This window comes from Danio rerio, chromosome 9 (assembly GCF_052040795.2).
Source record: "Danio rerio strain M-AB ecotype USA chromosome 9, GRCz13ab, whole genome shotgun sequence".
Lineage (NCBI taxonomy): Eukaryota > Metazoa > Chordata > Actinopteri > Cypriniformes > Danionidae > Danio > Danio rerio.
The window spans coordinates 5,510,001-5,526,785 of record NC_141029.1 but is presented as its reverse complement, the minus strand read 5'-3'; the positions used below and the strand labels follow the sequence as shown (position 1 = coordinate 5,526,785).

General features: G+C 33.5%; 1 protein-coding gene across 3 annotated transcripts in view; it reads left to right on the top strand.

Annotated features, from left to right (window-relative positions):
- Nucleotides 1-16,785, top strand: part of acvr1c (activin A receptor type 1C) — a 49,102-nt gene that overhangs the window by 755 nt on the left and 31,562 nt on the right. The window contains exons 1-2 of one of the 3 annotated variants that reach the window (XM_087267451.1): nt 2,711-2,862; nt 16,207-16,437. In XM_087267451.1, coding sequence (XP_087123577.1) covers nt 2,799-2,862; nt 16,207-16,437 — 295 coding nt within the window. In that variant the 5' untranslated portion in view covers nt 2,711-2,798. Of the gene's footprint in view, nt 1-2,710; nt 2,863-14,019; nt 14,063-16,206; nt 16,438-16,785 lie in introns of those variants that run through there. The other 2 variants (XM_087267452.1, XM_087267453.1) reach the window with 2 other exon arrangements.

The following is a 16,785-nucleotide window of genomic DNA, read 5'->3' as shown; positions in this document are numbered from 1 at the left end:
ATTTATTTTATCTTTGCCATGATGACAGTAAATAATATTTGACTAGATATTTTTCAAGACATTTTTAAACAGCTTAAAGGGACATTTAAATACTTAGGTTAATTAGGTTAACTAGGCAGGTTAGGGTAATTAGGCGAGCTATTGTATGGTTTGTTCTGCAGACTATCCAAAACAAATTAGCCTAAAGGGGCTAATAATTGTGTCCTTAACATGGTGTTTAAAAAATTAAAAACTGCTTTTATTCTTGTCGAAATAAAACCAATAAGACTTTTTCCAGAAGAAAAAAAATATAGGAAATACTCTGAAAATTCCTTTGCTCTTAAACATCATTTAGGAAATATTTAAAAAAGAGAAAACAATTCAAAGGGAGGCTAATAATTCTGCCTTCAATTGTACATGATGTTAAGTTAATTTAAAATTGTGATCAGTTTTACATTAAAATGCTGCTATAAGGCACAATATAAAGCAATATGTTGAAAATCAGGTATGGTTTTCCCTTAAGTTTTGTTTAGTTGATGTTAAAAGCCTTAAATTTACCCTCAAAAATTCTGCAGAGGCTGTGTAACTTGGCAGACTTTAAATGCACGCGCTTTAATTAAAATGATGCATAGGTAAAGAATACCTTGTTCCTTTTCTTTTAGAAAATTTCTGAAAATGTTGTTTTATATTTCGAAATCACCAGTCATCAGCCAACATTTGCTGGTTATTGTAGTTTACAAAGTTAGGTTGACATAAAATAACTTCTAAATACATACATTTTACAGAGATTTGTTGTAGTTGTGAAAAGCATTAATCCAGTAAATATTTATTTATTTACATGCATTTATTTACATAAATTCAATCTGTCCATTTACAATAATTTACTTTTGAAGTATTTCATTTGAACTTTACATTTATAGTGATTAATTTGAAAAATATGTGTAATTTAATAAACTGTACTTTAATGAACGGACCATATTTTTTTTTACAGCTTTTGTTTGTAATTTTGTGAAATAGTTATTTTCTGTAATATAAGAGAATATTTCTGGAAGTCCTACTGCCAGTCTTTTTACTAATCTCCATACAGATTTTTGCCAATGTTGTTTGTGTGGTGGAACTTGACTCACCTGCGAGGAATCCTGATCTTAACCTGATAAATCACCTGAGGAATGAAAGAATGAATAAGCGCTGAGTCTGTGAGCCAGATCTAATGTCACAAACGCCAAATGTTTGGTTATTGTTTAAAGCCAAGATGGAAGTAATAGTGAAATCTCTATACTGTTATTTGAAAATTAATTAGAAAAAAAAAAAAAATTAAAAAAAAAAAAATAATATATATATATATATATATATATATATATATATATATATATATATATATATATATATATATATATATATATATATATATATATATAGAATGAGAAAAATATTTTTGTATGTAATGTCCAACATTTTGAGCTTGTCTGTTTTTGATATATATATATATATATATATATATATATATATATATATATATATATATATATATATATATATATATATATATATATATATATATATATATATATATGTGTGTGTGTGTGTATATGAATTATTAGTTCCCTTTTGATTTATTTCTCAAATTATGTTTAACAGAGCAAGGACATTTTCACATTATGCTTGATTTTTACAGAAATATTTTTTTTTTCTTCTGGAGAAAGTCTTATTTGCTTCATTTTGGCTAGAATAAAAGCAGTTATTAATTTCTTAAACGTTTTAGGGACAAAATTAGCCCCTTTAAGCAATTTCTTTTTCGATAGTCTCCAGAACAAACCATCGTAATACAATAACTTGCCTAATTAACCTAGTTAAGTCTTTAAATGTCACTTAAGCTGTATAGAGGTGTCTTGAAAAATATCAAGTAAAATATTATCTACTGTCATCATGGCAAAGATAAAATAAATCAGTTATTAGAAATGAGTTATTAAAACTATTATGTTTAGAAATGTGCTAAATAAATATTCTCTCCATTAAACAGAAATTGGGGTAAATTAACTAGAGGTCTAATAATTCAGGGGGACTAATAATTCGGGGGTGGGGTAATAATTCTGATTTCAACTGTATATCAAAGAAATGCAAATATTATAACAATTTATGAATAAACACACACCTCGTTCTCTTCCTGTCCAAGGCTGTGGTTTGCTGATGAAATGATAATCAATAGACGGGGAGGAGCCGAATTCTGCCGCCGTTTTCTTATCAAGTTTGAAGGGAACTGAGGCGATAATGTAGTGTACAGAGTATGAGCTAATCGCAAAAGTTTTAGGGGGCCTGAGTAGAAATAGGGGTACGGTTCCCCTAAAACAGCCTAGCAACGCCCATGCTTTCAAGAATTGCCTGGACCAGTGCACACCTGTTCATTAGCCAATCAGAATAAAACAATTAACAGCCTCCGAAGTATGAGATGGAAAAATAACAATTATAATCACAGCATAAGTAATATAATTTAGATGTGTTGCTGCACCCTTCCCCCAGTTTAAGCCTCTCTCTCTCTCTCTCTCTCTCTCTCTCTCTCTCTCTCTCTCTCTCTCTCTCTCTCTCTCTCTCTCTCTCTCTTTCTCTCTCTCTCTCTTTCTCTCTCTCCCTCACTCACTTTTCTGTAATCCTCTTACATTGCACAGGGGGCGGGTCAAGTCTGTCTACGTGTTGTCGCTTTGAGGTTTATTTCTAGTGATGCAATGCAAACAGAGAGTGTGGAAATGTAGCAGATTTGAGCTATGATGACTTTATCTCAGAAGGTGGATGTATCGATCTGCAGACATTAAGTGACAGATGTCATGTCTCATCCCAGGTGCTCAGATGCAGCGCTTTTCATCTTCACGTTTGTGCAACTGACTGCAGGTACAGTTCACTGCCAGCACACACCAACTTTAACAGTATTAAAGTTGACTTCGATAACAGTCAACATGGTTTTAAAATCTTGCGTTGTTTGTTGATAACTCAGCTTAACTTAATTACTCAATTCTGCTTTGAATATGCTGGTTTATCTTTGAAGGACTCTAACTACTTCATTACATAATGACCAAAGTTAAAAAAATAAAAACAGTTTGTGGAGAAACGGGTGTTCACGACTGGGTCCCTCTATTTCACACTGCGTTTGTTGGTCCGTGGCATTCGGTAATCTGGATATTGCCGTCATTGGTTTGTGTCTGTCGGTGATTTGTGAATGTTATTTAAAGGGGTAGGCCTACTTTCACCATTACGAGTAAGAGAGTATTACTGCAAGTGCTTTTGGAGTGAGAAGCAAGGAAACTTTTTCAAAGGTGCTGTAAGTAGTGAAATAAAGTAGTCTGTGTGTATTCAGGTGTTGTCGCACTGAAAAAGCTTTTCTTAAGAGTGTTTGTTCTGTTCTAGTTTAAATATGAGCAATTCCAGCGTTACGGATGTGACATTTGTAGTTAAAATCAAAACAAATTCAACATTATATTTTCCAGGCCAACTGACCACTGAGTTATGGGACCTGAAAAATATCGGTCTGTAAAAATGTTTTGTACTTTATTTGAAAAAAATAAATATGCGTTATGGATGTGACAAAAAAAAAAAAAAAAAGTCTACAACATACTTTGTAGAAATTATGTGAATTAAACTGCACAACCCAAAAGAAGCAATGATAATCAAAAGAATAAGAGTTGGCTCACTATAAAACAAAAAATGACTGATTTTATTTTATTTAATATTTTCACATTTATGAGGAAAATGTGTTGTTATGTATGTGACATCTTTCTGTTATGGATGTGACAGATGTGAAATTGCCACTTGTGTGACTTTGGTAAATTAAATATAACAGTTTGTAAACATTGACATACATTATTGAGTATTTCTTATAAGAAATATAACTTATAAGTACTGTAAAATATGTACTTACACACAAAAAAAAAAAACAGAAACAGTTTCTGTATTTTGGTGAAAACTTTTTTTTCAAGGTTGACATTTGCACCGAATTGCTCATATCTAAATATTCTTAAATCAAGAAGCAATGTATAGTTGGACTTTTTTTTTATATTTTCAGAAATAATAAATCAATATTACATTATTTTTTCCTTTAAAAAAAGTTAATATACCAATGGTGTTAGTTAAACAATCTTGCTTTTAGATTTTTTCAATAATAATATTTAACTTGCACCACTGGGACATTGCTTAGCTTGTTCAAAGAAAAACTCAAGTAATATTGATGTATTATTTTCGAAGACAAGACAATATTTTTATCTTGTCTAGAAAATGCTTCTTGATTTAAGAATGTAGGAGAAGCACGTTTTCAGTTTGTATATGACAATAATTGGCAAGTGCCAATCATCAGTGATTTAGTCTGACAGGGTCAACAGAAAAGTTTGCGCATCAACATTCAGTGACAGCTTCATAAAACATGTTACAGTAACAGTGTCAAAGTAAACTACTCACTATTAAGTTGAGGAAACAAAACACAAATGCTGCCCCGTTGATTTAAAAAATATATATTTTAGTATAGCAATTCTACCACATATAAACAAGCTAAAACTTATTTACACTGTCAGAAAAAAAGGTACAGTGAGGGTACAAATTTGTTCCTAGAGGAAACAAAATATACAATTGTACCTTTTAAGATTCCAAATAGTGCAAAATTTGTACCCAAATGGGCTATAAAGCTACAAACGTTCAGATTTAAGTTTGAAAGGTACATTTTTGTACCTTTTATAGCACATTTGGGTACAAAATTGTATCCTAAAGGACCAATTTGGCACCTTTAAAGGTACAATTATATAGTTTGTTCCCCTATAGGAATCATGAGCTCATGAGATCAAAACACTATAAACATGTAACACTAATTTAAATGTATTAATACTAAACATAAATACTAAAATACAATTTAAAATATATAAAGATAATGAATTCGTTGAATTAAATATTTGGTAACACTTTACAATAAGGTTCATTAGTTAATACATTTACTAACATAAACTAATCATGAACAACACATGTACTGCATCAATTAATCATAATTGAACATTTACTAATGCGTTATTAACATCTAAGTCCATGCTTGTTAACATTAGTTAATGCACCATGAGTTAACATGAACTAACAATAAACAACTGCATTTTCATTAACTAATGTTAACTACTGTAGCATGAACAAATACAGTAGTAGATGTATTGTTCATTGTTTGTTCATTTTAGTAAATGCATTAACATTAACTAATGAACCTTATTGTAAAGTGTGACCAAATATTTTAATAAATTAATTTTTTTTATGTTTTTCAGTATTTTTTTTTCCTCAAAAAATGTGTATATGCACAATTGAGTGTAATTTTAATAATTAAAAACGTAAATACTGATTTTTGCATAACTAATTGTTTAGGACCCCAAATGGGATTCAGAATCAGGACCATGCAGAGTGGCAACATCATCATTATTATTCTCTTTAAGAAAATTTGGCTTGCTGAGACGTTAGTAGAGTTCGTTACTGATGCGTTCGAGTATGCTGGCTGTTAGCACAGAACTCCGCATGCAGTCACCAAAGGATCAAAATGCCTGGGTCAGCACCCTGAAAATGCTATATAATATAATAAGGTACATTTTTGAACTTTCAATGTCTACAATTTTGTTCCTTGGGGGTACAAAATTGTTCCCTAAATAATACAAATGTAGAAGGTACAATTTTGTACCTCTAAATAGAGGTATAAAATTGTACCCTTAAGAGTACTACCCAAGTGACCGGCCACTTGTACCCTAAAAGGAACAATTTTGTGCCTTTTCTTCTGAGGGTGTATGAGATAAATATGTATCATATTTCTTATTTAGTAGTGAACAATATTGCATCCTTTATCTTTCAACTGGAATTACACTGTTGTAATGTACAACCTTCCAAGAAGATTAAACACTTTTAAAACAGATGTATTACAAACAACACAAACTGTGTTATGTCTTAACACACCTAAGTGTGTAGTTAAGGACAAAACATTATTATTATTTTTTTATTAAATTCATTTCAATTTAGCTTTATTTGTATAGCGCTTTTACAATGTAGATTGTGTCAAAGCAGCTTCACATAAATGGTCATAGTAACTGGAACAGTGTAGTTCAGTTTTTAGTGTTTAAGTTCAGTTCAGTTCAGTTTAGCTCAGTTCAGTGTGATTTAAAATCATTACTGAGACTTCAAACACTGAAGAGCAAGTGAAGAGCACTGGTTTTTACTAAACCAGTGTGTTATTCTTCTTAACACAGGCAGTGTGTTAAATCAATTAACATACTAATGTGTCATAAATCACACAGTTTGTCATAAACGTGTTTTAAATTTTACATAATACACATATATGAAATAAATATAATAAAACATGTTTAAACAATTTAATATCTTGTTTTACACAAATATAAGAATTATATATATATATATATATATATATATATATATATATATATATATATATATATATATATATATATATATATATATTATTATTATTATTATTATTATTGTTATTATTTATTTATTTATTTATATATTTATTTATTTTTCATTTCACTGTTGGGGTCTTGTTTGTGATTCATAGCGTGCATTTCACTATGTTTGCTGCATAGATAGTGATGCTGATTGTCTTGAGGTTTCCCTTCCTTGTAGATTCTAAGGTTTTATCTCAATAAATACACTATATGAAGTGAGAGATTGTTCCTGGACAACAGGGGAATGATACAATACTACATCTTCTATAGCTAATTTTAGGGCATTTTTTTGCTCATATTTTGAGTTTTTAGAATAGATTATTTTATTTTATTTTATTTGACAATTTTAACAAAAATATACAAACAAGTGCAGTTAGACTAAATTATACATATTTTGAAAACTGCTAAGGATAAAATACACAAAAAAGCCACAGGCTTATTTCCATTGTGGTCCTCGATATTCTTAAAAAAAAATAATAAATGAACGAGCAAATCATAAATGGAGTGCAAACATCATCAGCTCAGCAACTCGGCACAACAAAATCCTCCACTTCAACTGTAAAATAACCACTTTTTAATTTCCCTTCTAAGAACACTCTCAATTTTAATCTCTTTAAAAAATCGTGGACAAAACATTCCAAGCAGCAGAGCTACAGTAGTACACACTTTTTTTTCTACCTGATTCACTCTTAAACCTACAAGGATAAATATCCCTGCTACGCGCTCGTGTAGAATGAGAGTTTACCTCACTAACTAAAACATAATAGTTAAGAAAATATTTTGGGACCATTTTCTTTAAAATCCTAAACACCATCACTAATGTTTTACCCTTTTCTCAACTTTTACAAAATGACTTTGACTATAATCTTCATTATGTAAATATGTGTTACGACTGGGTGGAGTGACAGAGGACAACAGGAGGTAAGATCCAATATGCAGGTTTATTCAATGTCAGGCAAGCAGTGGTCATCAGGTGCAAACGGGTATCTATAGACAGTCCAGAATCGCAGTCGATATAAACAGGCAAAAGGTCGAAAGGCAGGCGGCTAAACAGGATAACTAGGATACAAGGCTAGGGTCTAAACACAGAGAAACAAGACAGGGAGAAACGCTTCGTAATGTCACACTGGGAAAACAAGACTCGGCAAACTGGAAGCGTGAATGAGTGGCTTATGAATGGAGTGATATCAGTCTGTGACAAGGATCAGCTGGTGCTTGCAATCAGGATAGATGAATGAGCAGGCGTGCGTGTCTGGGAGCAGTGCATGTATGAATGTGTGGTCCTGGGGAATGCTGAAATGTAGTCCTGAGAGTTCGTCTGAGAACCAGCGATCTCTGGAAAGCGATCGCTGGCTGTGTGACAATGTGTCAGTTTAGGTACTTTCATAACAATTTTACACAACTTATTTTGGGCCATCTGCAATTTATTTTTCATTTTTTTAGAACTACCTCTGTACCAAAAAGCTGCAGCATTGTTAAAGTATGGCTGCACTAATGCACTAGCTAATATTTTTAAATTTAGGTATCTAGGAGCTCTGCCTGTCTTGCTAAAAAAACTTAATATTAGAACACATTTTTTGAACGGACTATAACAGTCATCTTTTCGCCTGTCAAATTACTATCCAAAATGCAACCTAAAATTTTAATTTCCTGTTTTGGAGTGCTTTAAAACAATGGTTCTCAAAGTGGGGGTCAGGACCCCCCGAGGGGTCGCGGGACAATGAAGGGGGGTCGCCTGGTGATTTCCAAAAATCTATTTATTTTTATTAAACCAAAAGAATTACAATATTTTATCCATAACCTACTGAAGAGAAAAAAATTGTTGTTTATACCATATAGTTACTATGGTAGCTTATAGTTACTACTTCTATTGGATTGCAACCCCTGGGGTAATTACGTTATATTAAAGACACAGCAATAGTGTTAGATGCTGCAGATTTCATAACACCTGGTACAACTTTGTTGCCCATTTACAGCTCTCATACATTGTAAAAATTAAAAAAAGAATAGACTTGGGTCCATTGGTGTGTGTGCTCCATTGCATGCAAGGTTTCTGTATTTATAACCACCTCAGAATATATAGGGGGTCGCTGGCATAGTCATTTTGGGGGTCGCGGCCTGAAAAGTTTGGGAACCCCTGCTTTAGAATAACAAGCACAAAACAGCAATGCATTAGAGAACTCACTTGAGTTTTTGTTAACTAGTAACTTGCTACATGGTGCCTTTTTTTTCTTGTGTTTTCCATTTGAGGGAGCATCATTGAAAGCAACTGAGGAATGCTTATATGCCTTTGTATGCTTTCAGTACGCCTCATTTAGTTAGTTAAAACAAACTGTAGTTCCCTTCCGGTTTGGTTTGTTTTGGCAGGTGAGAATGCAGAAATCATTCTTCGGCATGCACCTAAAATGAACAAAACAACCATATTAAGATCTCATTTAAGTTGTAGTCTTGATGTGGTTTTAAATAAATCCTGGAGCAGCTTGTTTGTGGTGAGAATGTGGTCCGATATTGAACAGACCCAACTGCACATCTTTGACTGAACCAGATACCATAGTCAGCTGTGCTTTGCATTTTTGGACTAGGACAAGTTTGTTGACAATTTAGCCCCAAGGCAGGTCATAGACAAACGTCAAGTTTTGTGGAGGTGCAGAGCCTTGAAAATTGATCAAATTAATGTTTAATTGTGTTTAATTGAGAGAGTTGACTTGGAATTTCCCCTCACTTTAATTCTGATCAATTTGTGTGATGTAGATGTTTTCACATGGATTTGTTTGTGTTTACTTCAACTGGTTTAGACCAGGGGTCCGTTCTTCGTACCTCGCTTAAATGATGTAAGATGGTTTGGCAGATCCTGGATCTTTTCAAATTGATAACTGATCTCTGGCTAATTTGGTTCTTCAAACAAGTTTGTGAATCAGATTAGAATGTCTGGATGAACTGATCTGAGATCGCTGCGTGTGTTGTGAAGGACAGATCTATCGATCCTCGAAATCATGATCAGCAATGCAATGATTGGCTGACGGCACAGCAGCGTAATGACATCATCTGATTAATATTCAATTATCCATGTGAGCAAAATTACATCAAATTAGCAGTAAACCATTTGTTAAATATGACACGCAATAACCCTCCACATTTGTTGTGAGCTGCAGGCTTTACTCTTTCATGTGTCAAGAGTATTCATCATGCATTTCAATGCTAAATGTATTTAGTTCTAGATTCAGAGAATATTTTCTTTATTATAGTAGCCTTTTTTAATCGGTGTAAAGAATTACTGGATGTTTCCAAAAGCATTTTGATATTGGTAAAGGCGTCTGCAACTTTTTTGAAGCATCAAATCACCGGCATATTAACTGTAAAAACATGTTTATGACTGCATAAATGTATTATTGCTTTTAAAAAGTCACATATTGTGCATTTCTATTATACACAATTTGTACTAAAGCAATCTAAAAAGTTCATATCAATAAATTTTCTCTTTGCACCACCAGGTGCCAGTCTTTCTACTTTCATTTCGAGGGTGCAGATTGTATGTTTTATTAATATATATATATATATATATATATATATATATATATATATATATATATATATATATATATATATATATATATATATATATATATATATATATATATATATAACATTATTTTATTAATAACTATCACTGTATATATATATAGTTAAAAAATATGTACCATTTTCCCAAGTGTATATAACTACTACTGTAAGAAAATATCAGAATTCGGAACATACTTTCTGTACTATCTTTGCTTGAACTGAGCCGATGTAATCCTGTTTATATGAATTGAACCTGCTCCCGATCAGGTTTGACCTAGAAGAACTGTTGCTATGACAACAACTCTCGGATCAGCTTTGAAGAACGAAACGATCCTGGATCGTGTCAAATCGTCAATATCCAAAGCCGGCTAACCACATACGAAGAACGGACCCCAGAGCAGTGTGTGTGGGAATTAAAAAGGAAGCAAAATGGTTGACAAATCAAATCGAATCACTTTTATTGTCACATCATCAGCAGCACGTGTGCTATGATGAGTGAAAAGCTTTGTTGCTGGCTTCAGACAGTGCAAAATACAGACAGTGCAAATACCAGACAATGTGAAATTGACAGCGATATGTACAATGAATAGGTGTACTCATAGTTGTAGGCAGTATTGTGTCAAGTAGGGATTGGTTAAAGTGCAGTGCATGCTACATATTGATGGTGTGCAGTGAGGGGTATGGAAGAGTTTGTGTGGGGTGTGTTAAGTGTTTATCAGCCTGATAGCCTGAGGGAAGAAACTTTCCTACAGCCGGCTGGTGCGTGACTGGATGCTGCGGAGCCGTCTGCCTGGAGGGAAGGAAGCTCACCTCCTACTACGCGTCAAGCAGTTTGCACAATCCTATGTAGGCCTTTGCGATTGCTGCTGGTGCTATTTCCGTACCAGGTGGTGATACAGCCAGACAGTATGCTCTCCACAGTGCAGGTGTAGAACGAGCGGAGGATGTGTGGGCTCATTCCAAACCTCCTGAGACGCCTGAGGAAGAAGAGGCGTTGTTGTGCCTTCCTCAGCACTGCGTCTGTGTGAGCAGTCCATGTCAAATCCTCAGCGATGTGTACTCCAAGAAACTTGAAAGTGCTGACTCTCTCCGCTGGTGTCCCATTGATGGTGATGGGAGTGTGTTCTCTCTTCTCTCTCCTGAAATCCACCACCAGCTCCTTGGTTTTGATGATGTTGAGTGAGAGGTGGTTTTCCTCACACCATTGCGTCAGAGTGTGCACCTCCTCTCTGTAGGCCACCACCGTTGTGTCATCAGCAAATGTATGCTGTGCTTTTTGTCCAAAGGACTCAAACTACAGATATGAGAACATGTGCTCTATGAATGTTTTCATCCCTTGTTTATTCATGTAGCAATTCTCATGCCTATAAGTGCTTTAATTAACACATCTCACCCAAATACTGTACAAAGCTTCATCACCATATTTCCTTACAGGGCAGGTGCTCAATGCGATCGCAAAGTGAAGAGCCTCCTGAGAAGGGCACCTCAGCCAATAAGGGCAGAGGGGCAGTGGCTCTAGCCACCGGGCCACCCCCCAGTGCATGGCTCTGGTCTGTGTGTGCACGCGCGCGTGTTTTTTTAGCAACAAACCTGCCTAAACGTCGTTGTCTGTAGCCACTAAATAAAAAAAGTTTGCGTTGCACTCTCAGCTCACATCATTCAAAAAAAAAGGTCCACATTGTCCCCCTATAATGTCAACAGACTGGACTGTCTTAGCAACTGGATGAATGTAAAGGAGGGTTAAGCAAAATTGGTTCTACTTTATAATTAATGTTCTCAACCAACAGCAATACAACTTTACAATGAGTACAATTGTTTGTACTTAATTCTTTATTGTTATTATAATTTTCCATTTTCCACATCTGGAGTGCCTTTATTTTGGCATTTTTTTTGTAGTCCACTTAGAATCCAACTTAAATATATAAATATATATATATATATATATATATATATATATATATATATATATATATATATATATATATATATATATATTTATATATATATATATATATATATATATATATATATATATATATATATTTATATATATATATATATATATATATATATATATATATATATATATATATATATATATATATATATATTTTTTTTTTTTTTTTTTTTCTTTGTTGGCATTGATTGTTTTATAATTCAAATGGCATTAACATGCCTGTGTTTTTATTTCTGTAATAAATATGACTGTCAAGCCAGGATCTTGATGGTTTATTGTGGGTTTGTTGTGACAGATTTCTTCATGTAAACAAGTTAAACAAAAAATCTAATAAACAATTATATTTTAAATTAAAATATTTTTTATCTTGCGTTTACATGAAATTTACATTTGAATAGCCAAAATTACAAGTTTCAGTTTTTTAAATGTGATTAATTTTTTAAATGTGCGATTAATTAAAAAAAAAAAAAAAGTGTGATTAATTCATTTTTTTTATCGATTGACAAAACAAAACAAACCAATTGTTGTGGTGTAATGGAAATTTAAACTGCATAATGGCAAAAAAAACATTTATATATATATATATATATATATATATATATATATATATATATATATATATATATATATATATATATATATATATATATATATATATATATAAACATGCACATACATATACAAACACACACATATATATATATATATATATATATATATATATATATATATATATATATATATATATATATATATATATATATATATATATGTATATATATGTATATATATAAATGTTTTTTTTGCCACTATGCAGTTTAAATTTCCATTACACCACAACAATTGGTTTGTTTTGTTTTTCCACATGCATGTACAATAGAAATAAAAAACACTTGTGGCAGTTTTAATTATAATATCCGTCCAGTGGTGACCAACAATTTGTTGACCTCTGAAAAGAAAAGAAACGTGTGAAAGAGACGAGACAGTGAATGCATGTCCAGACTTGCAGGTGTGTCACAACCCTAGATTATACTAAGCTGCATTACAGAGCTTTTCACTGTAGTCTGAGAGAACCTGCTTACGTAACCTAAAAATCTCCTGTCACTACAACACAAATAGTAACTGCCCATGGGTTCTAAAAATAAAGGTTAACAAGATTACTTTTGAATTCCATTGTTTTTTTAAAGGATGCTTGTTGATGACCAATTAAAAACCTATGAAAAAATGAAAGCCATCACTTTAAGGGGCTGGAAATGTGAGATTGTATCTTTTCCACTTGTAAGTTTCCATTACCCTTCAAATTGTTTTAATTAAAATTGAAAATATGCCTAATAGAAGGATGTCCATTTCGCATTAACTCTCGTATATTGCAAAAAAATGTAATAAATAAATAAATAAATAATATATATATATATATATATATATATATATATATATATATATATATATATATATATATATATATATATATAATTTTTTTTTTTTTTTTTTTTTTTTTTATGAGCTATAATGCCATCACTTATGATTAAACTTACCTCAATACACTTGCCTGGATGTTTCAAGTATACCTAGCAAACCTTGATTAGCTTGTTCAGGTGTGTTTGATTAGGGTTGGAGCTAAAAATCTGCAGGACACCGGCCCTCCAGGAACAAGTTTGGTGACCTCTGGTCTAAAAGATATTGCTGAATTGGAACTCTGTTGGTTTAACCTTCATGAGGGTTTTAAATTACTGAAAATGGGTAGAGGTGCAGAATTTACCCAATTTACAGTTTGTGATCATATCTCTGTTTTAATCTGTTGATATGTGATCCAAATATCTTAAATATCGTTTGTTTTGGAAGTTTATTTCATCTTTACATGTAACTGTCAGGACTTCAGGCTGATCTGCCGGTTCTATCTGTTTTGATTGTTTGAATTAGCCACATGTTCCACTTTATTTGTGCTCCTGATTGTTACTTTCCGCCCCCTCATTCCCTTTCATTTAGTTGATTTGTTTCACCTGTCTTTGCTCATTTCCTCCTCATTAGCTCCCCTTTTTATTTCCCTTGTTCGTGCTGTTCTGTGCCAGATTGTTGTTTACTACTGACCCTGCAACGTCATATTTAGGTAATCCGATTGGTTTTAGTTAACCTTTTCTGTTTGACTCCAGGACTCTCTCTTCAAGGTATCCATGGGGTCTTAAAATTTATACAACAAATTTTAGGCCTTAAAACGTCTTAAATTCACTAAAATATTGTGTTGTAGGTTTAAAATCCTTTTAAACGAGTCTTAATTTTCCTATGTCCATGAAAAGCTTTACCCAATTGGGCCAACTGCCATCCAATTGCTAACAATATTCATTCATTTTCTTTTCGGCTTAGTCCACATTTTAATTTGGGGTTGCCACAGTGGAATGACCCGCCAACTTATCCAGCACATGTTTTATGCAGAGGATGCCCTTTCTGCTGCAACCATCACTGGGAGTCATACATACAGTCATTCACTCTCATACACTGCAGACAATTTAGCCTACCCAATTCACCTCTACCGCATGTCTTTGGACTGTTGGGGAAACCGGAGCATTCAGAGGAAATGCACGCAAACATGGTGAAAGCATGCAAACTCCACACAGAAACACCAAATTACTCGAACCAGCAACCTTCTTGCTGTAAAGCTACAGCACTATCTACTGCGCCACAGCGTCACTCACTAACAATATATTTCAATAAAAGTTTTAAGAAACATTATTTTATTAACTCTGTTTTCTTGTTAATATTGTTTAATCGTCTTCCTTAAAATAACATTTGTTTTTAATGTTTTCTAAGGTTTTAACTTTAAAAAGTATTTAAAAACTGTTTAGGGTTTAGCCTTGTGTGATGGGGATGCTTTTCTTCTTCAGTCTATGTAACCCGTTAAGCGATAAAAACACTGCAGCACACCCTTGTGTTGTCTGCTATAGTGTTGTCCCGGTATTGAAGTTTTAAAAAAATATCCATTTCTAACTATATTAAATGTTTTCTGAAATGCTTTGTTATATTTATGCCACACAATGAGAATCACACTGTTCAAAAAGTTCAACGTTTATCTCTGATTATTATCGCAAATGTTTTGTGAAGATGACGTAGTGGCGCATTAGATATTGCTGTCGCCTCACAGCAAGAAGGTCGTTGGTTCAAGCCTTGGCTCAGTTGGCGTTTCTGTGTGGAGTTTGCATGTTCTCCCAGTGTTCGCGTACGGTTTCCACCATACTGTATGAGTGTGTGAGTGGATGTTTTCCAGAGATGGGTTGCGGCTAGAAAGGCATCTGCTGCGTAAAAACATGCTGGATAAGTTGGCGATTCACTCCGCTGTGGTGACCCTGGATTAATAAAAGGGACTAAGCCGACAAGAAAATGAATGAATGAATGAAAGTTTTGGGGATCATTAAGATGTTTTTTGGCAAAACTGAGACAAGCCTTTTGCTTTTCAGTCTTTCCCTAGTATCTTTTTTATGGTGAAGTCATCAATACTCACCTTAACTGAGGCAAGTGAGTCTTTGAAAGTTGTTGTGGGGTCTTCTTGGATGAGTCGTCGCTGTGCTCTTGGTCGGCCAGCCACTCTTGGGAAGATTCTTAACCCTTCCATGTTGACATGGCTCTCAATGCAATTCCAAAGCTTTAGAAATGGCTTCATAACATTTTCAGACTAATAGATCTCAATTATGTTCTTTCTCATTTCTTTTTAATTTCTTTGGATCTTGGCATAATGTCTAGCTTTTGAGGATCTTTTGGTCTACTTGCGGTATTCTCATATGCCACGAACCGCGCTTACTGGGCAAATGAGATGGGTTCCGAAACAAATGTCTGGGCATGAAAGTGAACAGTCACAGCCAAATTAAACTTCAGTGACAAGGCAGAACTGGCCTAGCTTTTGAGGATTTTTTGGTCTACTTTACTTTTGTCAGGCAGGTAATTTCTTGATTGAAAACAGGTGTGACAGTAATCACGCCTCGGTGTGGCTAGATAAATCTCAGGTTTGATAAAGCAGTTATGTTTTAACAGGGATAAGGTTATGTTTACAGTTGTTGTAACTGGTGAAAAAAAAAACACATTTTCACACAGGACAACGTAGTCTACATGCATCTGTCAGCACAGGGGGGTTTTAATGTGACAACTTTATTCATATGATGTATTAATAGTGTGTATATTTGATAGCTAGTCCTGGCCCTATTGTGAAAGAAAAAAACAAAAAACACTTTTGTCAAATATTAATCATCAAATGTTTTCTTTCAGCCTTAAAGTGTGTATGCCACTTGTGTGTCAACCACACGTGTGAGACGGAGGCAGAAGGCGCTTGTTGGAACTCAGTGATGCTCATAAACGGGAAGGAGGAGACGGTGAAATCGTGCGTGTCCCCATCAGAGTTGAAGGGTCAGGTGTTCTGCTACAGCTCCAGAAATGTCTCCAAGCGCAACTGCTGCTTCACAGACTTCTGCAACAATGAAACACTGCACCTCAATCCAGGTAAGACAGGACAAAATAGTATTTTGTTCTCATTTTGGAACTGGTGGGTTCAGAAGATTGCATGAAATGGGATTATAAGCAACACATTTTGTCAATGTGTTTGTTTTGGCTGTAAGGAGCTTTTAAAAATTGTATTTATTTTATATTATAGTATATTATTTATTTACTTTTTCCCTATGTGAACAGAAAATAGATGTTTAAAAAAACTGTACAGTATTTGTTTTATTTTGGGCTATTGCTCCCTGAACATTATTAGTGTTGATCATTTTCTATGTCTATTATTATTATCCAATCTGACATGAGTGTGGCAGGGTTAACAAACAAACAAACAAAAAAAGGAAAAATCTG